General features: G+C 36.2%; 1 protein-coding gene across 2 annotated transcripts in view; it reads right to left on the bottom strand.

The window, feature by feature from the left end:
- The window catches only part of LOC118181662 (uncharacterized), a 55,744-nt gene extending 28,580 nt beyond the window's left edge, over positions 1 to 27,164 (bottom strand). Inside the window, exons 1-3 of one of the 2 annotated variants that reach the window (XM_035350841.2) lie at positions 26,934 to 27,164; positions 14,002 to 14,234; positions 5,890 to 6,058 (exon numbers count right to left, since the gene is read on the bottom strand). In XM_035350841.2, coding sequence (XP_035206732.1) covers positions 5,890 to 6,058; positions 14,002 to 14,234; positions 26,934 to 27,009 — 478 coding nt within the window. In that variant the 5' untranslated portion in view covers positions 27,010 to 27,164. The remainder of the gene's footprint in view (positions 1 to 5,889; positions 6,059 to 14,001; positions 14,235 to 26,933) is intronic. The other variant, XM_035350842.2, reaches the window with a different exon arrangement.
- Positions 27,165 to 27,695: the final 531 nt, after the last annotated feature.

The following is a 27,695-nucleotide window of genomic DNA, read 5'->3' as shown; positions in this document are numbered from 1 at the left end:
ACCAGCAGACCTTATGAATAAATCTGCTGATGATATCTGGACCCATTTACAAAATTTGAAAGGCGACTTAAAATATTACCAACGGAAAGGACTATTTAAAGTACTAAAATCTTATGTAGATGTTTTCAGTAGCAAACCTGGTCAAGCCAATGTTGATGGTCATGACATCAAGGTTACAGAAGGATGTAATCCGAAAAGATTGAGGCCCTACCGTGTTCCTGTTTCACTTCAAGAGGAAGTCGATCGTCAAGTTAAAGAACTGTTAGAATGGGATCTTATAGAACTCAGTGACAGTAACTGGGCACATCCTATAGTATGTGTTTCAAAAAAGAATGGCGGCATTAGACTGTGCATAGACTTCAGGCTTTTAAATAGCTTCACAACTCCGGACGCCTATCCGATTAAGATTGCTAAAGATTTACTATTCGAAATAGGGAAAGCCAAATTCATAACAGTTCTCGATTTAACCAAGGGATATTGGCAAATTCCTATGAAAGAAGAAGCTAAACCCTACACAGCATTTATCACTCATTCCGGCCATTACCAATGGAAAGTTCTCTCTTTCGGTTTGAAAAATGCTGGAAGTACCTTCCAAAACTCGATGGATAAGGTGCTTGCAAACCATAAGAACTACTGCCGTTCATATATTGATGATATGGCAATATTTTCTGAAACTTGGGATGGCCACCTCTATCACATCGACCAAGTGTTTCAGACACTGAGAAACGCAGGTCTAACCGCAAATCTAGAAAAGTGTGATTTCGGAAAGAGTCACGTGAAGTTTCTAGGACATGTAATAGGTTCTGGCACTCACTCTCCAGATCCTGAGAAGGTAGAAGTCATCAGAAATCTGTCTAAGCCTACCACTAAAAAAGAAGTCAGGAGTCTTTTAGGGCTAGCAAGCTACTATAGGGATTATATCCCAAATTTTTCTGAGATTGTTTTACCTCTAACAAACCTTACAAAGAAGAGTGTTCCAAATAATATTCCATGGGACTCTGAAAAAGAAGCAGCTTTCAACAAACTTAAAGAAGAGTTGATTAAAATGCCATCTCTGCATACTCCGGACATCAGCAAGCCCTTTCAACTCTATACGGATGCATCTGCTTTCGCAATTGGAGCGTGTTTAGCTCAAAACGACGAACATGGCAAAGAAATGCCCATAGCATTTTTCAGTAAGAAATTAACGCCCTGTCAACAACGATGGTCAACCATCGAACGAGAAGCATTTTGTGTCATCGAAGCCTTGAAAAAATTTGACACATGGATTTTCGGTGCCAAAGTGCAGATTGTGTCTGATCACAATCCCCTCACCTACTTGACCCAAAGCACCCCTCATGGTGCTAAACTGTCTCGTTGGGCCTTAGCGTTACAACGGTATAACATGACTGTGACATACCGCAAAGGAAGTTCACATGGGAATGCTGATGCTTTGTCAAGGTTAGCAATTAACTCTTTCTCTCTCAATGAACTCTGAGCAGCATTGTCTCTACGGTGACGAATGTGCTTCTTGTGGGGGGACTTGTAAAGATCGTGACTTGTAAAGATCAGGACTTGTGAAGATCGTGACTTAAAGAGAACGTGAAATATAAATAATAGGACAAGAACTTGCATTTTACGGTGTGGCAACAAGAAGAGGATTCGAAAGATTTATATATATATATATTTTTTTAGAGAGTTTAGGATTTTTGAATATTTTAATAGTTGTAAGAGTTTCAACTGCAGTAGTTAAGAGTTTAAAATTTTGATAGTTAAGAGCTGCAATATTTATTTTTTTGGTTCTGTTTTAAAATTTAAATAAAAGTTTTTTGTTTATTCTGAAAAATTAGCTTTATTCTTCCTACAAGATTCAATATTCATTATATTGAAATAAGGAAGGGATCTTTACTGATACGTTCGAATACAGTTATTGTTATGAAGCTGAGCTATGGATGAGGTAATCATATGAAGGATCCAAATAAAGTTTTCACGAGAGTAAAATCAAGGTTTACCATATGTTTTGTGGCATAAGGTAAGTTGTATACAAGAAATTCCAAGATATTTTCGTAAGCCGTTTTAAGGAGCTTGCAAAATATGTGTTAGTAGTGTAAATGAACCCTTGTGCGGAGTAAAAGAAAGTATTCTGAGTAAATTTACATACATATATGGGACATAAAATAAGAAATTCAATATTTTTTCGTACGTATTTGAACTAAAGTGGCTAGAAATGCCCACGTATTGGTATCAGTATAGACTGTATGCCATGAAAAATTATTTTTTCTGTATTATAAGGTTTGATTCAAAATAAATCGATCTTAAAATAGAGAAACTAGTGTAAGTCTGCATTGTTTTATTAGGAAAAATAATCAGAAATATAACATGAATGTATTTTAAAAGGAGGATAAAATTTAATATAAGGGAAAGTGTGTAAATAGAAAGTAGAAAATGTAAAATTTGCAGTTGCTACACATAGTGTAATAAATGTAAAATAAGAAAATGTAAATAAGAAAAAAGGTTAAAATAAGAAATCTAAAAGAGAATTCGTGGTGTTTTGTATATTTTATAATGTTAGTACAAGTTGTAAGGATCCTAAGTTTTACTAACGTTTACTTTATTTCAAATCTTTACTATCACTTCTTATTTTCTACTTCCGGCCAGAATTAAAAGCTTTAACTTATTTATGCAAATTTGTCTTGCTAACGCCAAGTACTTAAGTTGTGGTTTTTTGCCAAGCAAGAGAGAGGAAGGAGTTATTGGAAGCAGGCCGCTTGCCATTGTCGTTTTACGAGTTTTCACTCGGTTGCTGTTTGTCTTCAAGGCCAGAGGTTTAGTCCTCTTGATAATTGCAAAACGTATCGTAGTTTTAGCAGCTCGGCGTACTACATACGGACTTTGTTAAATAACGGCCAATCTTAATGCTAGGCACTTGTATACTAGTACAAAGTTAGTTTTAATTAGAGTTTTAGTTAGTAGTTTTTATATTCTTACGTTCAGACCACAAGTGGTTGGTCTCTGTATTCCGAAGTTCCGGAAATATCTGTAAAGATGGAAAAATAAAGGGTTTCGTATACCCTTCCTGCTTGTATTGTCTACTTCACAATTTCTTGAACATAGCTTGAGTAAGCTCCCTGTTCCGAGTCAGGACAATTCATGTTTCCAAAGCAAGTCAAGAGGAATACAAGTCCTGATAAAGTATTAGTACTTAGTACAATACATTAGAAGATAAATGTTCTGAATATCTCCGATTACATGCCGGTGGTATAAATACACTCATGTCCATAAATTAGGGATAATTTAAAATCAGGCAAAGGAAGAGTTAGAAGCAAAACAAATTTGTCTTATTTGTAAAGCTTATTTATTAAACAAAAGGTAAAGAGCAAAAAATGATGCTATATGTTTGATATTATTAAAAAAATTAGCGATTTTTTCTCCCTGGAGCAAATTAACACCTATTTACAAAAAAATAATATAACATGGTTTGTATGATTGTTAATACATTGTATGTCTCCCAGACGATGCAATACAGTCCGTACAACGCCTAGGCATGCTGAGTATCAAATTATCGATCTGATCTTGGGGGATATTACACCACTCAAAAAGCAATGCTCTCCGAACTTCCGGTAGACATTTAAGAGGAGGTTGACGGGCTGCAACTCGTCGGCCAAGCATGTCCCACACGTGCTCTACTGGATTCAAGTCCGGTGAGAATGCTGGCCAGTCTATACGGGTGATATCCTCCGATTGAAGGCATTCGCTTACGATGTTTGCACGGTGAGGACGGGCGTCGTCATCCATAAACACAAACTGTGCTCCCATGGCGCCCCGAAACAAACGTACATGTCGTTCCAGAACGACGTCCCGATAGATTTGGCTTGTCATGGTTCCAATTTGAACATGCGGGTCAGTTCTAGAACCCAGAATAATTCCACCCCAAACGAGCACTCCTGCACCACCGTAACGATGTCGTTCAATGATGTTTTCTTGGTAGTAACGGGTACCTGGAGCTCTCCATATGAAAGTCCGGCGAGAATCAGACTGCAAGCTAAACCTGGACTGGTCGGACAACATCACACAAGCCCACTGTTGCTGTGTCCACAATGCATGCTCTCTACTCCAGGCTAACCGCAGGCGACAGTGAGTTTCAGTAAGTGGAACGCATCTGACAGGTTTACGAGCATATAGACCAATCTGCCCTAAGCGTCTGTACACGGTCTGCCTTGAAATTGTCGTACCAGTGGCTGAAGAGAGCTGACAAGACAGGTCTGAGGCTGTGCTCCGCCTGTTTCTTTTGGCAGTAACTGCCAAATTCCGGTCCTCACTCGGCGTTGTAACTCTGGGGCGACCTGTGCTGTAACGTCTATTCACATTATCATCATCTTGGAATCGTTGCCAAAGCCTGGAGATGACACTCTGGGCAGTTCCAAGTTCGTCTGATACTTCCAGTTGAGTACGTCCACATTCCAGATGGCCGATAATTCTACCACGTAAAAATCATCCATATGCGTCCTTTGTGTCATAACTATTCGGTTATTGCACTGAAATGCTTATAAAGCGCCTGCAAACAATTTTACTTCTTTGCCTGTATTCCTTATATATCACTCTCTTACACTCTTGTCATTGTGACGTACCATCGGTGTCATCTGGTTACTTCCTGAAATTTGCATATTATTTTTGAAGATGTGTGTAGTGATTTTACAGGTGAGATATTTATTTTAGAGTTGGACTTCCGCGTGACTCCGAATTATCCTTAATTTATGGACATGAGTGTACGTTGTATGGAGCTTAGTATTCGAAGTAAACTGTGTAGAATGAACACTGTATATATTGGTTTCAGTCGATTTTAAGATTCAGAAAATGTTGTCCATGAAGACCTGCAGAGTGAAATTATATGCATGTAAATTTTAAATAAAAATAAAAATACCATACATTACGTCATTCAAAAGCGGCTACGTCAATTCTACTTGTTACAAGATTTCAAGATGTCGACGGTGACGTCATTTCTGGTTACTCCCAGCCAACTCTACTGTGTGGTTATCCAGGCTCCTCTGAATACGACCACTTTCGTCGCCCGAAGACTTGAGGTTATTACTTTTACCGCTCATTGCATCGTTTTTAGCGTTATCTTATTGCTCACTGGGCACAATATTTTCGACTTAAAAGGTATAATAACATGCATTTTAAGTGAAAAGGCTTTATAATTTTTTCCCTGATGGCCGGACGCTTTATTTAATAGCCATTATCCTTGCACCACTACAAGGGCCGGAAGTGGTGCCCGTTTCATTATGGAAGCACTTAATAAGTGGCCACCGATGTCTTGTATGAAAGGACAGTTACAACTATTCCTTCTCCGGGATTCGAACTTAGGCCCATCGCTACGGCAGTCAGAGTCACTAACCACTATACCGGCTAAGCGGCAAGGCTTTAAAATGACTCTAGACCGGCTGAGGGTAGCTGAGCGTAATGACTCTAGCACACAAAGCACTCGAGGGCTATCTACCTAAGGGGAGGGCTGCCTTAGTGGAGGACTTTCTAAAGAAACTGGCTCGTATACACGCTACATATGGCGAAAACCACGAAAACGCTCATGCAGCTAGCCCGTTCGCCGGGATTCGAACCCGTAATTTCGTCAGGAACTGCCCATAAAACTACTTATGTTCTACTTTTGATAGGCAAGCCAAACATTTCTCGAGCTTCACAGGCAGGAGAGCCAAAGCGTCCTGTGCTAGTAACTGAGATTTTTCCTTCTCCTCTTTAGGACTGTGGGACTATGGAGATGGTGACTACCAAGCTTGTATAAATATGCATATTCTTATTTTACAGTTGCGAATTCTCTTTTATCTCTACATTATTTGAGAATAATATGCCAAACCTTATAAAATTAATTCTAAAAATGAGCAACATGATACTTACCTAACTTAGTTACTGTGAATATGAGTTTGAAGCCATCGTTAAAACCCATTCCTCCTTCAGATGTATGGTAGAGAATATTAATACCATCATCAGAGAAAAATGTTTTTCCATTAAGTCCTAGTTCCTGATAACCACACAGTTTCTCACCATCATCATCACTCTCAAAGATCTGGTAAATATAAAAAGATTTTTAGATTTATTTTTATAAAATAAATTATTAAGAAAAGGAATTAATTATGTGTGAATGGAGTAATAAGAGGAACTGCAATCTAATCCAGTAAGAAAACAGATGTACGTAGCAGTTTTTAGCGAGAAGAAAAGTGCATAGATTATTAATAATGAGCATACGTTACGAGCCAAAAGTTACAAACATGTGTTATCCACAAACACTTGGAATAGCAATATCATAGCAGACATAGTCTGTTGACTTTTAAGCATTTACCGTATTTTTAACAATATTTGTCATACTAAAGTTTCGTTTAAGAAACTGCTCTTCTTTAAACAGTTTTAAAATACGAAGATTATGTACATTTGACACCATAGCTCTTGTTGGCGAATGTCACATAAATGGCCTACCACTATCTTAAAATTTGCTTCCACACGATTATGTTGACGAAGTCAACTGGAGAATGAAAGGCACGTCGCGGACGAAAATTAGACAAAGACACGAGCGTCTGCATTTAGCCTAGGGGGTTTCCGATGTGGTCGGTATTGACGCCCTGGGAGTCGGTGATATCTTGAAGAGGGTCATAGATGATCAAGGGTTCGTCGAAGGTAGAGAGCCGAATATGCACCGACAATTGATTGGCCAAGATCCCACTGATTGCAGAATAATAATAATAATAACAATAAAATTTTAAATTAGTATTTATTGGTATAAAGCTGTACAGTATATTAAGGAAAGAAATCATGTAAGATAGATATAGGGGGAAATACATTAAAATTATTTAATTTATTTTTTAAATTAATAACTTTTTTAAGTACGTAATTCTTTATTTTTTCATAAAACGGCGGGCACTATTTTTTTTTTCGTCATTATCAACTCCTAAGGCGGGACGTGGTGGCCGTTTTATTGCGGGGGTACTTAAGAGAAGGCCAACATTACCTCCTATGAAGAGACGGACAGTTACAACCACGCCTTCTCTGAGATTTGAACCCGGGCCCTTCAGTCGGCTCCGCTAAACACTATAACTATCTGGGCGGCAGGTTTTTTTTTTTTTTTTTTTTTTTTTTTTTTTTTTTTTTTTTTATACTGTGTTTTCTTGTGTTCTTGCGTTTTACTTTCTTACATTGCACACCTTGGAAAAAAAAAAAAAAAAAAAAAAAAAAAAAAAAACGATAAACTCAAAACTGGAATGGAAAACAAGAAACAGATTGAACAAGCTGATTTAAAAATAAAATTAAGCAATTTCATGGCAAATATTAAAAATATTGCGTCAGTAAATCAAGCGAAGCCATCACATTAAAATCAAACTTTTGTGCAGTTAGATTCTTTTTTTTTTTTTTTTTTGTTTTTTTTTTTCCCTCTTCCTTTTTCTTACTTTATACAGTCTCATCCTCTTTGGGAGCAAAAGCTAACGAGCTCTAAATAGACTGTCTGAGGAATTATCCCTAGGTCTTTAAATACAACAGTAAGTCAAAAGAAGGGTGTAAAGAACCCTTTATTCACTCAATATAATTTTAATAGAGGGCCCCACTTGGGCTGCCCCAAAGCCAGACTCCTGGCTTATCTTAAACTATTCTATGCATAGGTAACGATGAACTTTAAAAAAAATATAGTAAATCTAGCCTAACGGCTCTCATGATAATTTAACACGTAGGATGGCTCTGGCTCGTAGAAGCCGGGAGAAACAAGCTTAATGCTTAATGGCTAGAAGCAACTAGAAAAAAAAAACCGGCTGGAAACAAATCCCTAGTAATTCAAAATAGCACCGTGACTTCAAAGAGGCATAACACGCTCTCAAGTCATCTTCAAAACCTTAGCTTAATTGGAACTTTTTTCTACCTCAGTTTCAATACACTCGCGCTAGCTGATGAGCATTATGGCAGGAAAGCGTGTGTGAAAACGAGACTGAAAAGAAATTTGCTTTAACTGAAAATTAACTGTTACTAAAAATAAATGAATCTCCGCAATCTCTTTATGTTTACAAAATTAAAAAATAATAATAATACAAAAATAATTAAACTGTAGAGTCATTAGGTTTATTTCGGAAGCAGGAGAGATGAAAAATTAGCAAACGCCTTTGCCGGAAATCGAACCGCGGACCTCTGGAATACGCTGCCAGCGTGCAGACAACCACACTACTAAGACACCCCAAGAAGGCGAGAGAAATACCTTATATACTCCCTCTTTTAAAGGGCGACTGGGGTTTTTTTAGGGGACCCAGTCGCCAAATCCTGTGTGTGGAGAATCATCATCCAACACCCTTTTTAGTTCGGGCGCCACTGTAGAGACATTAGGTATTTTTTGAAGCAGGAAAGATGAAAACTTAGCAAACGCCTTCTCCGGGAATCGAACCGCGGACCTCTGGAATACGCGTCCAGCGTGCAGACCACCACACAAAGAAGGCATGCCAAGGCGGGGTAAATACCTTATAAAATATAAATTTAATTAACAATTTTTTTAAAAACTTTTGATCATATTCTTAATCTAATTGCTATCTTTAAGTTATTTATGTGCAATTTTTTGTATTGTCATGGTTTTTGTATTGAAATAGCTATTTTTAAATAGAATTAATAAAAATTGTTTTATATTACCGTGCAATACACGAGACTTATTTGAAGAGAAAGCTACGCCGGAAAAATTAAAAATGCAGGAGCACGCGGATTTAATAAATAAATATCTCTTTTAATTTATATTTAATTCGAATAAATGTTAATTGACTAGCCGTAACCGTAATTCTACTTTTTTTGCTTTCGAGAAATTACTAGAACAATCTCGTGCGGCCGATTAAAAAAGCTATAATAGCCAAAGAGAGAAAATCTCAGCTCAGTTTTGTTTAGAAAACTGTTGTGGTTTACTGTAGCGAATTCGCGGCGAGATTGGATTAGCTTTCTCTATGTTTCTCTGTTTTGAATTAAGTTCTGTTGAACGTTTGATTAGTTTAAAAGATAACTACTGTGAGATATAGCAATATTGTATGAATATCAGAGGAAATTTAAGCATTTTGCTTTTGTGCATTCAATTCATTACAAACCCGTATGCACGCAACAGTATTATGACTATGTTGCATACTTTATGTTGTTGCGTTCTACGGGTTCGGTGATTTGGAGTAATTGATGATAACATTTGATGAAGAATCAAAACACAATTTATTCGCCAGTATTAGGCAGGAGAATTCCAAAGACACGTTTATAGTCGTCGAAATAGTACTACGATAAACACGCTGACACAATCAGAAATACAGCCTTCAGGCTGCTACGGTGAAGACAGCTTCACGGCAAAGCACTAAAGTACAGCTCTCGACACAGTTCGGTCGCTCTCAAGTTAATCTCAAAGCTCAAAGCACTACTACTGTTTTAACCTATCTTCGAGAACATTCCCGAGGAAACTCGCTAAGAATGCTTCTAAAATGTTCTCGCTCCGTCTCTGGCATGTGACCAGTTTTGTCGCCAAACAGGAGATCTCGCTTAAAATCCAGCAACCCTGCGTTTCTCTGCCACTTTCCGGAAACCCTAATCCCGCTTCGCGGGGAAGCTATCTTACCGCAGCTGGGCATTTCGCAACAGTATTAGAGGAAAAAGTGTAGGGGATCCATGAATAAAAACAATTGCTTTAAAATTGGTCCATGCAAGAAAAAGGTTGAGAATCTCTAATATAACCAATGGAATTGTGAGCAGGAAAAATTAATCATGTAACATACCCGGTGGTTATAATTAAACTTCCTCTATAAACGGTATCCTACAGCGCAAACGGGTGAACGTAATACAACGAAATTTTGTATATGGGCTGTACACGAGATGCGCTCACGAAATTTTGAAAAAAAAAAAAAAAAAAAAAAAAGTAGTTCCAAATTGACCACCAGAGTGCGCTTTATTGGGAAAAACGTGAAATTTAACACAATAAACAACGAAAACGAAATACAGAAAAAATATTAAGAATTATGAGTAATAGTATGCAAAATCGGGAAAAAACTGTCAGTTGTAGGAGAAAAATGTCGATATTTGCATGCTTGGGAAGAAGAGGAAGCTTTATGCAAAACAGGCTAAGGCATAAAAGGCTAAGGCATAGGCTAAGGCAGACGTTGTTATGTTTAAGTCGATGTTTCCGGCTGTACTAATGACGGTCTCTTTAGTTGAACGTGTGTTACTGGTGAAGTTGTTTTACGAAAACAAGGGGAATGCTTCTGCTGTAGTTCGTGAATTTCGTCGTAGAAAGAACCTACGGCGGGGACCAATGTCTACTAAAGGTATTCGCACCATGATTAAGAGACGGGGAAATTAGGAATTCAACCTGGAAGAGTCGTAAACCTGTCACACCGGTTCTTATTGATGCCCTTAAGAGAGCTGTTGACGCACAGTCAGAGACATTAGAGTTTGGGGGCAGTAGCGCACATGCACTTTCTTGACAGACAGGCTATTCTTACAGCACCTTCCGAAAATTACTCAGAAACATAATGCACTACTTCCCATACAAGATCCGAATACCCATGAGCTGCTTGATAGGAACAAGCCACAACGTCCCTTGTTCGCAGTCAGTTTTCTCAACAAAATGACTGTTGATCTGTCATGGCCTTGGAATATTCTGTGGAGCGACGAGGCTCATTTCTACCTCAATGGGACAGTCAACACACAAAATTGCCGCATTTGGGCTAAGGAAAATCCGCAGACCCACACTGACATTCTCCTACAGTTTCGAAAGATCACTGCCTGGTGTGGATTCACGGCGACATCCTTGGCCGTTCTTCTTTGAGTAAATCGGTGAACGTGGGCCTGTCACACGTTTCGTTACGGGCCGTCGGTATCATGACATGCTGCAGACGTTTGTTGTGCCGCAACTACAGCAGAGGCGTTTTCTTACATCGACCATTTTCATGCAGAATGGTGCGCCCCCCACATATCTATGTGTCCGTGAAGGCGCTATTGTTCCAACACTTCACAGAGGAATGTGTTATTAGTCCTTCTTTTCCTAATCCATTGCCACAACGTTCGCCGGATCTAACTCCGTGCGATTTCTGGCTATGGGGCTATATAAAAAGTCTGATGTATCGTGGAGTTGTTGCGACATTGAATGACTTAAAGAACTCCATAACGCTTCATTTGCGAAGCCTCACAGCTGATCAGTTATGATCTGCTGTTGAACACACTGTCCATCGACTTGAAATTTTGCAGGTGAATGAGGGTGGTCACGTGGAGCACCTTTCCCTACATCGTCTTCGACACGATTAACAACTGCTCCTCTTGTACAATTTCGTCCTAATCTGTTGTCGTTTCGGCAAACTGAATTGTTTTTGTTTCTCCCTTACCTTAACTTAATGTGGTTCGATGATAAACTGAGCAGAAACTAGTCAATAAATGTTAATATTGTTTCTGTATTCCGTTTTGGTCGTTTATTGTGTTAAATTTCATGCTTTTCTCGATAAGGCACTCTCTGGTGGACAATTTGGAACTTTTTTTTTTTTTTTTTTTTCGAAATTCCGTGAGCGCAAAACTTCGTTGCATTCCATTCACCCGTTTGGCGCTGTAGGAGGACGTTTATAGGCCCTTCAGCATTTAACCAAAGCAATTTCAGGGTGTTTTCTTATAGTTCATTTTAGTGTCGTATAATTTGATCGCTCCCTAAATATGGTTATACATATAAACTGTATGATGAAGGTTCATCCATTAAAATTGATTTATTACAAATTTAAATATACTAGAACATAGAGAAAATTATGCTCATAGGAAAAGACATAAATAAAGTGATTTTTACGTAAAAAAGTCAGTATGCCTATTAAGTACTAAATTTCGATCTGTAGTGTTTCTATGTGATCCTTTATATCTATAACCTGAAATGTCTCCAAGTTCTACATTTAAAAAAATTAATATTTCTGAAGTAATGCGCTTTCAATTAAAGTAAAACACAATTATGCTGAAAATTTATGCCTTATGAATACCAAATGTGAATAACATCATCTATTTTTAAAATTCTTTTAAGATTTTCCTCAGTGTGCTATCAGTAATCAGTGTAAGATTAAAAAAAGAAAGGTTATTATGATTTTTGAAGTATCTATCTTTTCTTTAAATATAAAAGATACTGAGGGAGATGGCTAAAAAATATAAGTACAATTAAGTACAATTTAAGTAACATTAAGTTTCTGGTAATAATATTCTTTACTTCAAATATTTAGTGATTAAATACATTATTTGTCTTATCAAACTTAGCAAAAGAAAACATGCCGCTGAAGATTGCCAATATAAGTGACAGTCCTCGCACTGTTACGAAAGGAGAGGAAACTGCTTCCTGTTCCCTTATGACAAGTATCTTGAGAAGCTCTGTTGATCAGAAGGCACACATCAGCCGAATTACAAGTCAGTATTTAGTATCAGATTTAACTGGAAATACATAATTAAATTCAAATCAGATTGAAACGACAAGTCGTTTAAGAAAAGACTTTAGGATTGTCTTTTCTATCTCATATAGTGATGCTGGTCACACGAATGTGACCCAAGACATGACTATGACGTAACTCTATATTCTACAATTATCTATGTTCAAATCCGACTTGCACTGACTTAAGAGCCGAGCCCGAAGCAAGGATTTTTTTTCTTCCGGTGCAATCTCTGTTTCTCCCAAATTCTGCCACCGGGTGCTGTCAAAATTTTGCCGCCTCTAATTTCTGCCTCCGGTATGGTCTCAGAGATTGCACCAGAATTTAGAACAGAAGGGGTGTTTCACAGAACTTTCTGTCCTGAAACAGGAAGTGAGGAGTGATGATGTAATCAACTTGACACTGACTGCAAAGACGCAATTCGCAGAAAAGAAATAAACATTTTAGATTTGAAAAAACATATATATTAATATTTCCTTTAATATTTCTTTTTTTTAACAAAAAAATCCGTTATTAAGTAAAACATTTGCGGCCATTGCCCATGAGTGTTTAATTTAATGGCTATTTCTAACATAATTAGATGAAACTGAAAGTCTTTTAAAACTTCGAACTATAGCTGCTTAATAGTTTCTCCCCTGTCATACTGAATAACGTATCGATACTAGTGTTACAATATCATTTGCCTAATTTTTTTGTTACCGATATTCAATAGAGTTTCAACAGCTATACTTTACAAAATACCCTTTAAAGCTTAAAATGTAAAAAATTGCATGTATAGTGAAATCAAACCTGATAACGATTTGTTAAGCATTACTTCAGAAAGATAAAACTTCTGAAACCCACTTAAATAATCTTCAATCGTTCTACTGTGAAATTTTCTACAAGCAAATATCCAGCGTTCTGTGCACACCTATGTTCAGAAAAGTGTAACAAACATAAAATAATTTTTTGTATTATTGTTAGTCCCCTTTTTTAGTGCTTTTCTGAAGAAGTATCAAAATTTTGAATAGACATATAGACATCCTGTAGGGATTAAACTGAACATTTTGCAGCTGAAACTAGGAAATTGGAAGTACTTCCAATCGGAAATCCTTGCAGTTAAAGCTGTAAATAATTGCATTGCTGGAAATGCCTATAACGAGGTCAAAAGTTAAGGATTTCCCATGGCATACTCTTGAGCGTATTTAGTTGTTCCCTCACTTATTAAAGTAGAAATTTAAAAATGAGATTAATAACAGTGTCCATCCTATCTACTACTCATCAATATTGGTAATATAAAAAATTAATATAAATGTTGATGTTGAATAGCAATTTGCATATTGAATATTCTGTACATATAAGACCATATTATTAACAATAGTTTTATATCCAAGTTGACTGAAGTGCTAGTGCTCTAACATCTCCGCAATGTAACTAATATTTTATTTTAAAATTTTAATTAATTACTTTCTTCGAAATTAAGAATTTATATCTGACACATATTCAAACATATATATTTAAAAAATTGCAGCTTTTTTTTAAGTATTTAATCTATTACATTTTCAAACTATTTCTAAAAAATTAATTCTGAAAATTGACTTACTTTGATATAGTCCTTGCAACTGTTGTGATTCCTGAAATCAACTTTAAGCACTGTTATGATGATGCCATGCCCTTTCGGAGGTTTGAGTTTGATGAGGCAATTTCTTCCTGTTCTGGAGTAAGTTCCAAAGCGATTCGAACGCAGTTCTCCCACTGAATCAGGCCCGGATGCTGGAAGTCTGAAGAAAATTTTCTGGAATTTGTTGGGAGAAACACATTCGTCTTCGACGTAGTCTAAAGGAATCGAAGCACTTTTAATTTTAGAACTTGATAGGTACCTTTACAGATGGGAACTTCCTATCCTTTGACTTGGATTTTAAGAAGAATACTAGAAATCCATATTTCTTCTGCTTCCGTGTGGCATTACATCATTACATTTTTAGTTCTGTAACTTTATTCTCATTTATAATACAGTATCCGACATTGAAAATGCAACACCAAGAAGGAGTGGCCCGAAAATTATGCAAATTTCAGGGTAGACACACCTCAATAAGTTATGAGAATGATGTGAAATGAGCAGCTCTCCAGCGTACTTTGGAAAAGATAAAAAGGAAGGAATCTGCAGAATGTTCAGTTTTCGTGTCATTATTTCTGCTAGGGGAACCATCGTAAAATTTGTTTTCTTGTCTCAGAGATCTATAGGTTTAATAGCAGAGAATATCAGCCCTTCGTCAACTGAGGCAGTTCTAGAAGAAAGACGATTTAACGTGGTATCGACTGAGAAGGGCAGGTTGGTCTATACAGCAAATCTCAGCTGACACATACCTGGACGCGTCCAGAGTGTACCGGCTGGGGCGACGACGGTTGCGACAAGGAAATTTGGCAAGTTCGAGGGGTGCTGGTCCAGCCTGAGTGAAGTCAGGTCCAGTCTGAGGATCGACGTAGCACACGTCAGCACGCGTGGATCGACCCGCAAGCCACTTCTACCTCCATTCTGCAGCAAAGACACCCTGGATTTTCCCATATCGACCAGAACCATTTGCCGTCGATTGGTGGCTAGTGCCCTGCATTCGTGGCGTCCATTAAGAAGACTGCTATTGACCCCACATTATAGAAGCCAACGTCCGTAATGGTGGCAGGCTCGAGTAATGTGGACGACGAACACAGGGTCGTGTTCTCAGATGAGCCACGCTTCTGTTTCTTCAATGATAGTCGCTGCGTACGAGTCTGGCATCGATGTGGAGACAGGTCCAATCCGGCAGCAATTGTGGAACGCGGCATCATGATTTGTGGCACAATTGCGTACGATTCCAGATCACCTCTAGTTCGTATTCAGGACACTATGACTGCCAAACGATACGTGGATGATGTACTGCTGCCGACACTCCCCTACCTTCAGGGAGTGCCCAATGCTTTTTATCAGCAGGTAACGCTCGACCACACACTGCTCGCGTCAGCCAACGTGCTTTTCAAGGTGTGCAGATGCTTACCTGGCCACCGTTCTCTCCTGATCTTTCACCAATCGAACATATCTGGGATGTGATTTGACGCCATTTGAAGACCCTGCCATTGCCACGTTCAGACGACGAACTATGGCAAAAGGTTGACTGGGAATAGAGACCCATTCACTCAGGACACCATCCGTAGTCTTACTAACTCTGTACCTAGATGTGTTGCTTCGTGTATCGCCCTCCAAGGTGGTTCTACAACCTACTGAGCCGACGCTGTTCTCGTTCTGTATTATGTATATCATTTCGAAATAGAAATTATTTATTGTTCGACTGTCTCTCTCTATCTGGCGAGTTTCATCACTTTCTGGCTTCCCCTTCTTGGTATTGCATTTTCATTGTCGGGTAGTGTATTTCACTCTGGTGTTTTATTAAGAAATGTAAGAGAAATATGTCAATTTAAAAAATGCAACATTAGATTGGATGTTTTCAAATAAATTTTTATTTAATGTACGTTTAAAAAGCAAGTAGAACTCTAGAAACCTCAATTTGAATACAAACGAGCCCTTAGAACCAATAAATATATTTTGTCAAAGCATAAAGGTTGTACTTAAAGTAATGAAGCAGTAATTCAGGAGCAGAATAACTGATCCCAATGATGAAAAACTCAGATTGTACTTTTTAGACGTTTCAAGATATTTATGTCCTTTATTTAAACGTTTATGTATCAAGGCCAGTCTGAGATAAAATTTCACTTGACCTTTAAAATGACCATTTTTTTAGCTACAAACAAGAGAAATTCACACGATAGGACAGAAAACATAAAGGACGATATAACGTCTTATTAATTAAAGTCCTTCGTGCCTCCTGAGATTCATTGTATGCGATGCGTCATTTTCATTTAAAAGTATTACTTCGAAGGATATTAGTTCTCTTTGCGTCAGTACATATCTAAGGAATTTTAGCCTTTCCCATTGTGTGCTCTCCAGGTTTAAGTGGTAACACATGCATACTTTAAATTTTCGCAAAGTAATTTTTATTTCAACAAAAGTAGATTTACTTTTTACATTTATTTGAACTTTTTTATTTTACAAAAGTACGTTTCCCAGATCTTTATTTTTTCATATTTTTACCTTAAAAAACTTTTTAAGTTTCACTTTTATACTTCCTTGTACGAAGTAAATCAAATATTGTAATCGCAAAAATTTTCGGGTATCATATTTGAACGAAAATATTCATTTTGACCGCTATCAAATGTAACTTAACGATGTTTTTGTGTGACGTCTGTTCGTAAGGACAGAACAAAGGATTCGTTTTCCCAAAATGGATCTAAAATGGTTTCAGAAGAGAATTTTTGTGACGTCTGTACGTACGTATTTAGCATAACTCAAAAACGAGTAGCCTTAGAACGTTGACATTTCGTATATAGGACTGCTATAACACGTACTTGTGCACCTCCCTTTTTGGTTGCAATCGGCCGCTGCACTAAAAGTGTATATATATATATATATATATATATATATATATATATAATATATTTCCTTCCTCTGTATGTATATATATATACATACAGAGAGAGAGAGCCACTCTTTTACTCGGCTCGGTGAGCTCAGTTTTTTTTTTTTTATTATTATTATTCTTTTATGTTTGTAAATTATGCATTTTTTGCTTTAAAATGACTGAATTATGTTTTTCTTTTCCGGTTAAAGTTTTTATGCCTTTAGTTAATTTGCATGCAATAGTTGTAGAATTATTAACAATTTAAAAGTGTTTAAGTGCGGCTAAGCTTATTTTTTTACCATAGCAGCCATATTTGTTTACATTTGAAACTTAGCAGAATAGTGAATTAAGTCAGCTTCTGCACCTTCAGTGTCCTTTTTCCGAGTGGAACCAAAAGCAAACTTTAGTTTTGTGCACTGAAAAATCAGCCTTTTCGCCCGCAGGCGGAATTGCTTATTTTTATGTAGAAACTCTAATTTCAATTGTAATTTTTTTTATCGTTTTAACTGTATTTCGTGTTTTATGTGTTTCTATATTTTTTAATTTTAATAAAGATATTTTGAGGTTTTATGTATTTTTGCCTTGCCGCGGAGTGAGAACTGAATGAAAAATATATCTCTAATGAAATTCAAGGAAATAAGTTTAAATGAAATACAGCAAAAAATGCGTACAATTTAATATTTCGTACAGGAAAGTCATGTGGTCTCTGCATCAGATTTTTTTATTTTGTTAAAAGTAATATTTGTGGTCACAAATTTAAATTTCCCTTTTGGTTTTGTATTTTAAAAAAGCCCTTTTTACATTATTCAGTTTATATATTTTACAACAATAATATTTAATTTCATAAGTTTGATTTTTATTCTCTTTTCTGTTTTAACAAACGCAATTTTTATTTTATTTTATTTATTTCTGTTATTTACTTTAAAGCAAATTTTAACTCTTTTCTTTCTCCTTTTTACAAATCTAAAATTTTTATTCTTTTAAAAAGTTTCTTTTCACATTTTTATTTTACTCTTAACTTTTTCCCCTAAATTTCATTGATACTACATTTCCATTTCTCCGAAAGTAAACTTACATACATGTCTACGAAATTGAAACTGGAATTTACATGCATATCAATCTCCCTCTAGACGCCTTCGTGAATAATATTTTCCAAGATTTGAAATCGACTAAACCAATACGCATGATGTTCATTCTATATAGTTTAGTTGGAATATTGTATCTCTTACTTTCATGCTACTACTACTTAAAAGGAGATGCTGAAACGTTCTCTTCTAATGTATTGTACTGTAGAGACATTAGGTATTTTTTGGAAGCAGGAGAGATGAAAAATGAGCAACGCCTTCGCCGGGAATCGAACCGGCTACATGGTCTACATGGCTTCATCTCAAATGTTCACAAATTCTAGTTGTACCTGAAATAAATTTTTTAGGGTTGGTATTCGACCGAAAGCTGACTTTCCTTCTACATGTTCAATATTTGAGGAAGAAGTATTTTAAGATATTAAATATATTAAAGGTTTTGGGGAATTCCACCTGAGTGCAGAACGTGGCTCAATGCTCCATATTTACAGAGCCCTCGTCTGCTCTAAATTGGACTACGGCTCAGTTGTCTGTGGATCAGCACGTCCTTATGTGCTATTGAGATTAGATTCGGTTCACCATTAGGCATTGCGGATTTCTTCTCGAGCTTTCAGATCTTCTCCACTTCAAAGCCTATATGTAGATTGCTATGAATCTTCACTTAAGTTATAGCTTGAGTAGTTATCTCTCAGCTACTATTTTAAGATATGATCACTACATGGTCATCCTTGTAAGATGAATCTGTTAGATGATATGTGTGAGCGTCTGCTTAATGCTCGACCTTCTTCTGTGCCTTATTTTTCCCTGAAGGTTCGCTCACTACTTGAAAAACATCAAACGACACATTTGAGCACCCAGGCAGTAAGCATTTTGCAATACCACCTTGGGAAAATATTCAATTTCAGCTCCTTGATATTTTCCAAAATGTTGGCAAAAGATATACTAACGAGTTGGGGTACAGGCAGCTTCTTGTTGAACACAAAACTACAATAATTATATTCCTGTATTTATGATGGATCAAAAGCAGCTGGACATGTTGGTATATCTTTCATTATTGGAGACCGCATGGTAGGCAGACGATTGCATAACGCTTGCTTAGTCCTCGCATCTGATTTGACTGCTATATTGTGCCCTCTCATTCATATCCATGTTAAGCCAGAAAAAGTTTGAAATATATACAGACTTACTTAGTGCCTTAAAAGCATTATAAGCACTTGCTGATACCCAGAACCCTGTCACAGTAGATGCCACATTCTCAATTTAAAATTGAGGCACTATGGGAACGAGATCTTGTACTGCTGGATACTTGGGTATGTCGACATAAGAAGTAACGAGCTAGCAGACGCCACAGCAAAGTCGGCAATCTACTTGCCTAGTCGGGCTGACCCTGCTGACGATATTAGCAGGGTTATCAAAAAGAAAATATTAGATAAATGGCATAAACACTGGGATGGTCAGATAAATAATAAGCTAAGAAATGTGAAAACTAGAATCGAATACTGGGATGCTACTAGGAACTGAAAGGTGGAAGTCCTACTTACTCGACTTAGAATTGGTCACTCACGAATTACTCACAGCTATTTACTAAAAGTAGAGAATGAACCGATTTGTCCCCCCCACACACACACATACTCTACTCTCAGTTCATCATTTTTTAACTAAGTGTCCGTATTTTAAAGACTTCGGTTGAAACATTTTAATGAATGCCACTTGCCTCTTGACAGTTTAATCGGGAAAGAGGTGAATGCCAGTTTGTTGCAGTACCTAAAAGAGACAGGTATTTTTTATTTACCCTGCTTGACAATTGCTAAGGAATAATGCAATGTAGCGTTCCCGACAGCCGACCACTAACAGTAAAATCAAGTGTATAGGAAGTGGTAGAGCAGGACCCGTTACCTATATAAAAAGCAGGGCACACAAGCTCTTCATTCATTCAAAATTTCATGCTGTTAGGTCTTTTATCTAAAAAACGCCATACGTTGTTGAACTTATTTCTGGGAAATGTAATGTGGTGTTTCAATAATTAAGTGCAAAATGTCTGAAAGACATCATTTCAGTGATTACGATCGTGGACGAGCAGTTGGACAGCTGAAAGCAAGTGTCACCACTGTGGCCACAGAAATGGGAGTATCGAAAAATGTCATCTCGAGATTAAAAAGAGCCGCTAGGGGTGGAAAGGCTATGCAAAAGCATGCCGATGGTCGTGGTAGGAACACCACACCTGAAGAAAATCGATATGTAACCCTAGTGCCGAAAGAACAATAATATCACTCCAAGTCAGATAGCATAAAAGAGTATTTCCTAATAATTATCCATTTCATATTTAAACATTAACCGCTTTGTAATCAGATCGCAAATCTTGATTGCGTTACTCTGTATAATACTGCTTCATTCGGCATTTGGAGGTATTTTTATTTTTTAATTAACCCAAATAAGTAAAAAGTGTAAACCAAAAGTGATTATTTTTAAATTATATAATAATAAAATGTTGAGTTTATAAGGTATTTCTCCCACCTTCCTAGCGTGCCTTCGTGGTGTAGTGGTTCTGCATGCTGAGTGGGTATTCAAAGGTCTGTGGTTCAATTCCCGGCGAAGGCGATTGCTAATTTTTCATCTTGTCTGCTTCCAAAAAGTGTCTAATGTCTCGACAGTGGCGCCCGAACTAAAAGGGTGTTGAATGATGATTCTCCTCAACCAGGATTAAGCGATAAGGTCCCCTTAAAACCCCAGCCGTCCTTTAAAAGGAGGAGTATGTAGGGTTTATATTTATTTTAACTAACATTTATTTTAAGTTTAAACTATCTTTCCTGTCAAGCCTTACTTTACCCTGGAACTGCCAATGCCAGAGTATGTAAATTTTAATAGAACGCGCAAGGATTCAAATTATCAGCGGAAGTATTCTGAGTTAAATAGAAAGGAAACGAGTTCGAGGTGTGCTGTTCTTACTTCACGAGCGCGGAGGTAGTTAGCCAGAAATTGAAGAACCCCGCGTTTCGGCCTGTGTGCTTGCCGCGGAGAATTGTTAATCGTTCAACGTGATATTCAAAGTTTGCTGAATTAGCAGCGGTATTGTAAAACGCGGTGAGGTTAGTTACTTTTAGAGAGCCTCGTAGTTAGAGTCTTGTTATTATTTCTTTTCAGATTCTTATTTTTATTTTACCGCCGGGTCGGCGTAGTTTGTGAGCGTCAAGAGCACGCAATTGTAATTTCTTAAGTTGAATAAAAAGGGACTTAAACCCTTAGCAAGACTCTGTCTATTTTCCAGTTTCAACAGTCACCTCTTGGTTGCCTGCAGGTTGGAGGCGCGCAACTCTACAGGCATATAAGCTATATCTCCCGCCTTCTTAGCGAGCCTTCGTAGTGTAGTGGTCAGCACACTCAGCACGTAATTGAGAGGTCCGCGGTTCGATTCCCCGCGAAGGTGTTGCTAATTTTTCATCTCCCCGGACTCCAAAAAAACCTTATGTCTCTACAAGTTTAAAATCAGCAACTATAAAGCCTCTCCTCTAAAAATTTTTAAAAAGTACATGTTACAATAATATGTGGGTGACCAAAAATTTTTTTTATTTAAAACATTTTGACGTTTGGAACATAAAATCAATGTAGCGAATACTCTATCGAGGGTATCGAAAGACGTCTATAATTTTAAAGGTACCGTAAGGTATTTGTTATTCTTTAAGCATAGCATTTTTGCTAAAATCTATATTTCTGTAGTTCAACAGCTTAGAATTTTATAAAACAAATTCATAATCAAAATCTCTGTTATTAGTTATCAAAAAATAACCAAGATGTGATTTTTGCGTAAATGTCAGTAAACTATACAAATTGCCTATTATCCATCACACAGTGAATGTTTATTTTATGCGAAAGTTTCCCGTTTTTCGATTTGTATGGAACTGTCGTGTGCCGAAATACTACTATCAAAGCGGTGTCAAGAGAGCATCTGCATGTAAACAAAAAGCACCCCATCTGAAGATCGAAGCCTCGGAGCAGTGCTTCACTGGTAATGCGGAGATGGCCTCTCCTTCCTTTCTTACCTCCATGTATTATATCGGTGTGTGGGAGGAGGGGGGGAACGAAACTAAGCACTAAAATTTCTTTTTGTCTTAAAAATTAGAAATTGGAGAAGCAGAATGCAAATTTTCCGTATATGGCATTTCTATATCGCTTGTTTTCAAACTTATTTTTTCCAATAAATAAAGAACTTAAAATATAAAGGAAATCCTCGGAAATCTTGGTAGTGGTCTTGATGACGAAAATCTTGGTGGTGGTCACCCTGATATGGGTGCAACACTTACAAATTGTTGCACCCACCAGGAACGATCACCTATCTGTGGTAGCTGTTAAAACTATTCTTTACAAATATTGTTTTCAAGCCACCATTTCGGTTTTAGAATTAACTACTTCAGCATTCGAATGGTAATTTATTTGCGAACATGAAGCTGAAATATTGTAAAGAAAATCACAGTAAAATCCCTTTTTATTACTTTAAGTCAATTACGAATACTGTGACACTCAATTGTTTCAGATAATTGCTTACATGCTTTAAAATTTTATGAGCAGAGAGAGGTAGGTATAAGAATGAAACATATCTTTTAGTATCTTTGCATTGTGAAATAAGAATATCCATTTAAAATCAGGAAATTGTTGTTATTTATTTGTTAAGATTATGTATGTTCTACGAAAAGAAGAAAGCTTGCAGATCTTGCTTTAATCTTTTATCTATTTATTGTAGCTATATGTCGTTTAAATCGCATCATAAAATGTGGCAAGATTTTAGCTTAAATAGAAAACAGCTTCAAACGAATCTAGATGTAAAAGGAACAGTGTCAGATTTCCAAAAATCGAGATTTTTTGGATCCATTCGGATATCCCCAAAATCAGCATTATCTATGACGAAATACTTTATAATAATGCAGTTGAGAGAATTTATATTTTCCGTTTATTGAGTTTTGTTTCAATAAAATATTACGATTCAAATATATAAAACATTTTTATTTCTGGAAAACCAATTGCACACTTTTTCCGCAAAATTTAAACCAAAAATATTTTTTTTTTATTTGCCTAAACACTCAGTCTATTTTAATTTCTACTAAACAAAAACAACAGAGTGGAAATTTCATTTACGCAACTTCTGAAACTAAGTAAATATTTAGTTCTCCGTTTTACATTACTAAAATTAAATAAAGGAATTGTCTTTTATTTGGCACGAATAAAACGCCTAAACTACTATTATTCAGTCAAAATTAAAGTAAGATCTTGTTTTTTAACACTTTTTGACGTAAAAACAATAAAATTCTTCTCCTATAGTACTTAGATTTTAAGAATAGAAGTGCTTAATTATTTTTTAACATTTTTTTAATCAGTGTAAAAAAAATTGAAAACTAAATAAATTAAAAAGACACTTATTTTTTTCTCAGCTAGAGAAAGAAAAAGCAATCCTCATAACTAAAATTCCGAATAACTGAACTCAAAACAATTAGAGTTCTCCAGAATTTAAATTTTAACTTTAAAATTTGAAGGTAGCTTTTCTCCCTTGTGAAAGCACAGCTGACGTATGTGTGTCAAAGAATCTCAGTAATAATTTGAGTAGACTTATCCAGTTAGGTTAAATTAAGTCATTAGCTATTAAAAACTACTTATTCTTGAAGTAAAGTATTATGTCACTTCATTAAGTTGAACAGTAAGCACTAAATAAAACAATCATTTAAGACTTAAACACTTCTTAGAGCACGTTCCAAAATTAAGCTTGATTCAGCTTTAATGATTCAAGAGATCAAATCTGCACATTATTAAAATCCGTAAGCCTGATTTCAGTAAGCACACAAATCAGGATTACAGATCGATTTACATTAAAACTCAAATGCAATGTGAATAAAATATAATGACAGTAATATTCCGAAACCTAGTAAAAAGTTGAAAGTAACGGGGATTAGTTTAATGAAAACTCTCTCAGACTGATGTAATGCTCAGCTTCATTTCAGGAATTAACTTTTAAACTTGAAGGCTGATTTATGTAAAAACAGAAAAAAGCAAAAAGCGAATAAAAACTAGTACAAAAATCCAATAATTAAGATAGAACTAACTTGGTTAATTTAATAGCAGCTTTCCGGGATTAAGCGTATCACTCTAGCTTCTAACAACTAGAAGTTTTTTCGAACCATAATTAAATGTCAAAATGAACTAATTAAAAGATTGTAATCAGCGATAAATAGGGTAATCTAGCCCAGGTGGTATAGAGGCGGCATTTTTCACGTCATACGGATCACTGGTGTTATTTGTCCAACGAAGGGATGTCTTCGTGGAGGAGCAAAAATCTTCCACGAAAAGCTTAGAAACTGAGAACTGGCTCAAATTTACGTTATACAAGGGGCAGTGGCTCATATTCACTTCACGTATGTGTGAATACAATGTTATTACATACGGTATGTTAAACAAAAGGTAAATCACGAAAGCGTTTGTGCAGCCAGCCCATCCTTTCGAATTTTACCCTCGATCAAACTGTAAGGATTTTAAGTTTTCCTAACGTTTATTTTATTTTAAAATTTTGCTATCCTCTCTTATTTTCCCTTGCCGACCAGAATAAACGCGATTAGGAGTTGTTTATGCTAATGAGGTTACAAATTGTATAGGTATTTAGGAAATGGCTTTTAGCCAAGAGAAGAAAGAGACTTCTTGCTGCCCTGCCTCGCGTGTGCTTTTCAGTCAGTCCATGTCTGCCTTTAAGGCCAGAACTTAATTCCCGCTGATATTTGAAGACGTATTGTAGTTTTTTCATTTCGTTCACTACAGACGTAGTGTCAAAAATGTCAATCTTTGCGTTAATAGTCTCTGTAAAGCATTTAAGTTTAGTTCTTATTAAGTTAAGTTAGTTTATTTCTTATTTACTACTTATTTTCTACGTTCGCTGCCACACTTCGGGATACAGAGACCAAAAATGCTGGTCTCTGTATCCCGAAGTGTGGCAGCGAGTGTACTCTGTGAGAAGTAAAGTGTAAAGTTAACGCTTTTTGTTTGTGTTGTGTCTTCTACAAACACACGAGCATAGTTTGAGTAAGATCCGTGCTTCCATTCAGGATTACTAATAGTTCCCAAAGGCAATTAGAAGGAATAGCAGTCCTGACAAAACTACCAGTATTCACCCATATTATCCATCCAATCATTGGTGAGGTGCAGAGTTAGAGATGCTGAATTATCATACGAAACTGAATTCAGAAGATAATTACTCTTACGCTGAAAAGAGTATTCAAAGAAATCCCACCGAGGTATCAACAACTTCACGTTCTTGTTAACCTTTCCTTATTTCATTGAAACTTTTGAATGGAAAACACTAATTTCAATTTAATTGTGATCACGGTGGCATACATAATAAATAGTTCCTTGCTTTTTTTTTTTTTTTTTTAAAGAGAAATATTTCGAAATTTTATTTCTGTTATAGCTTGGGAAGACGAAAAATAGCGGTGAAAGTATAGTCACTTTGAACTTTTGCAGTTTATTGTAAAATACAGTCTTCAGAGTGTAATTATACTCGTAATTATTGAAATACACTGTAATACTACTGTAATACTTCTTGGACTGAAGAGTTTTCATAAATACGAATGATTAAGAAGCACCTAAGGTAAAACATGAGTACCTTCCGTTTAAGATATCTTACTGTACTTATATAAAGTATCAAATGGAGTAATGAGACAAACTTCTGGAATATCAATTATAAGATATTTCTCCCGCTTTCCTAGCGTGCCATCGTGGTGTAGTGGTTCTGCACGCTGGGCTGGTATTCCAGAGGTCCGCAGTTCGATTCTCGGAGAAGGCGTTGCTAATTTTTCATTTCTCGTGCTTCCAAAAATACCTAATGTCTCTACTGTGGCGTCCGAACTCAAAAAAGTGTTGGATGATGATTCTTCTCACCCAAGATTTGGCGATTGGGTCCCCTAACAACCCCAGTCGCCCTTTAAAAGGGGAAGTGTAGTGTAAGGTATTTCTCCCGCCTTCCTAGCGTACGTTCGGGGTGTAGTGGTTCTGCACGCTGGGTCGGTATTCCATAGGTCCGTGGTTCGATTCTCGGTGAAGGCAGTTGCTCATTTTTCATCTTTCCTGCTTCCAAATTACCTAATGCCTCTACACAATAACGATTTTGCTAAGCAGGAAAGCAAGCAAAATATCACTTGAGAGTGATGGAATCGAAGCTTTATTTCAAAATATATATATATACATATAGTGTTTTTATTTATTTCCTTATACGTCGTTTTCACATTTTTATAAATTTCTTAGTGTACACTGAGAAAGGTGACAAAAGCAACTGCTCCGAGGCATTTTTGACCGATTTTAGATTTAATGTAAACTTCACCCCTTCTAAATTTTCCTCATTTTCTCTTGCATCGAATTTGTAGCTGATTTGTGTCAAAGGGATTAAAATCCCTAGAAAATGAAATTCCAAATTCTATTTTGGTGACGATTCTGATTTCACGCGTCCCAATACCATCGCCAACAACTTTATATACCCTAACGGAACCAACGAAGTAGATACAATAACATTAGTCTGATATTTACAAATTATTAACACAAATTTCACTGTTAAACTATTAATATTATCTGATGCAAAGATTATTGATAGAAAAAATACCAAAATAAAATTACTGTATACTTATGCACAATTTTGTACACAACCTAAATACGACTTTCGAGATAATCTGGTGTTCTATTACGGTGAGTAATTCCTTCTGCATTAAAAAACACTAAAAATTTGACGAAAATCCTGTTCGACTATTTGCTTCTTAATAAATTTTCTCCATATTGAATTTATAAATTTTAGGAGAAAATTAATTTTTAAAACTATAGTCTTCTTGTATGAGTAATACATTATTCGAAAAGAAGCATTCGGTGTATACTGATTATGTTTACGCTTATTATTTATATCATCTCATTATAAAAATAGCAAACTAAATTTGCTGCATATTACTTACATTTTCTGTAAGCTGACGTACACTGCACCACAAGCATCACCAGAAACATGAAAGTCCTGTAAAGCACAGATTTCATTTTTTGATTTGAATACGTTATGTTTCTTTAATGAATATGAAATGCAGAAAATTGAAGAGCACAAAGAACTAATCACAAAATAGTATGCTGCGTTAAAATTCTAAGATAGAAAAGACAATATAACGTGCAGCTTCTGCAAATGTAGAACTTCAAATCAGAGTCTTCTGCTTTTGAACTTTAAACCTCTATTTTTTTTCGATAAAGTGAGAAGACTTCTTGCCATAGATTAAAATATTTGTTGACTCTCCACTTATGATCAAAGGAGCGAATACCTCTTCACAGATATCTCCTACAGCAGGGTAGATTGGGTGCCTTTCTACTGGAAAGTTGTTATTTCTCTGTTGTCACTACATTGCTACAGGTATAATGAACTGTCTTAAGAGACACTGGAATCACTGATAAAAAAATAGCCAGTTTCCTCAAAGCATATATATTACTGCTTTGGAAACAAACTAAAGTGAAATATGTTACACGATGAGCATGTGAAACAAAGGCATCAAATCTCATAGGTTCAATTATTTTAACGAATGCCATTTTTTTTTCAAAGAACATATAAAAAATGTAATTGCGTTTAACTCACTTTCTAACCTTATGCTTTTATGATACAGCCTATGACTGAGGTTTGGAGAATCTAAGATTTCAAATATAGCCAGTGAAAAATGTATAAATGAAACGAGTAATAGTGC

Source organism: Stegodyphus dumicola, chromosome X1 (assembly GCF_044657685.1).
Source record: "Stegodyphus dumicola isolate Sdum_Otavi_A_Nest chromosome X1, ASM4465768v1".
In the NCBI taxonomy this organism is placed as follows: domain Eukaryota; kingdom Metazoa; phylum Arthropoda; class Arachnida; order Araneae; family Eresidae; genus Stegodyphus; species Stegodyphus dumicola.
This window is presented reverse-complemented; position numbering and strand designations above follow the sequence as displayed.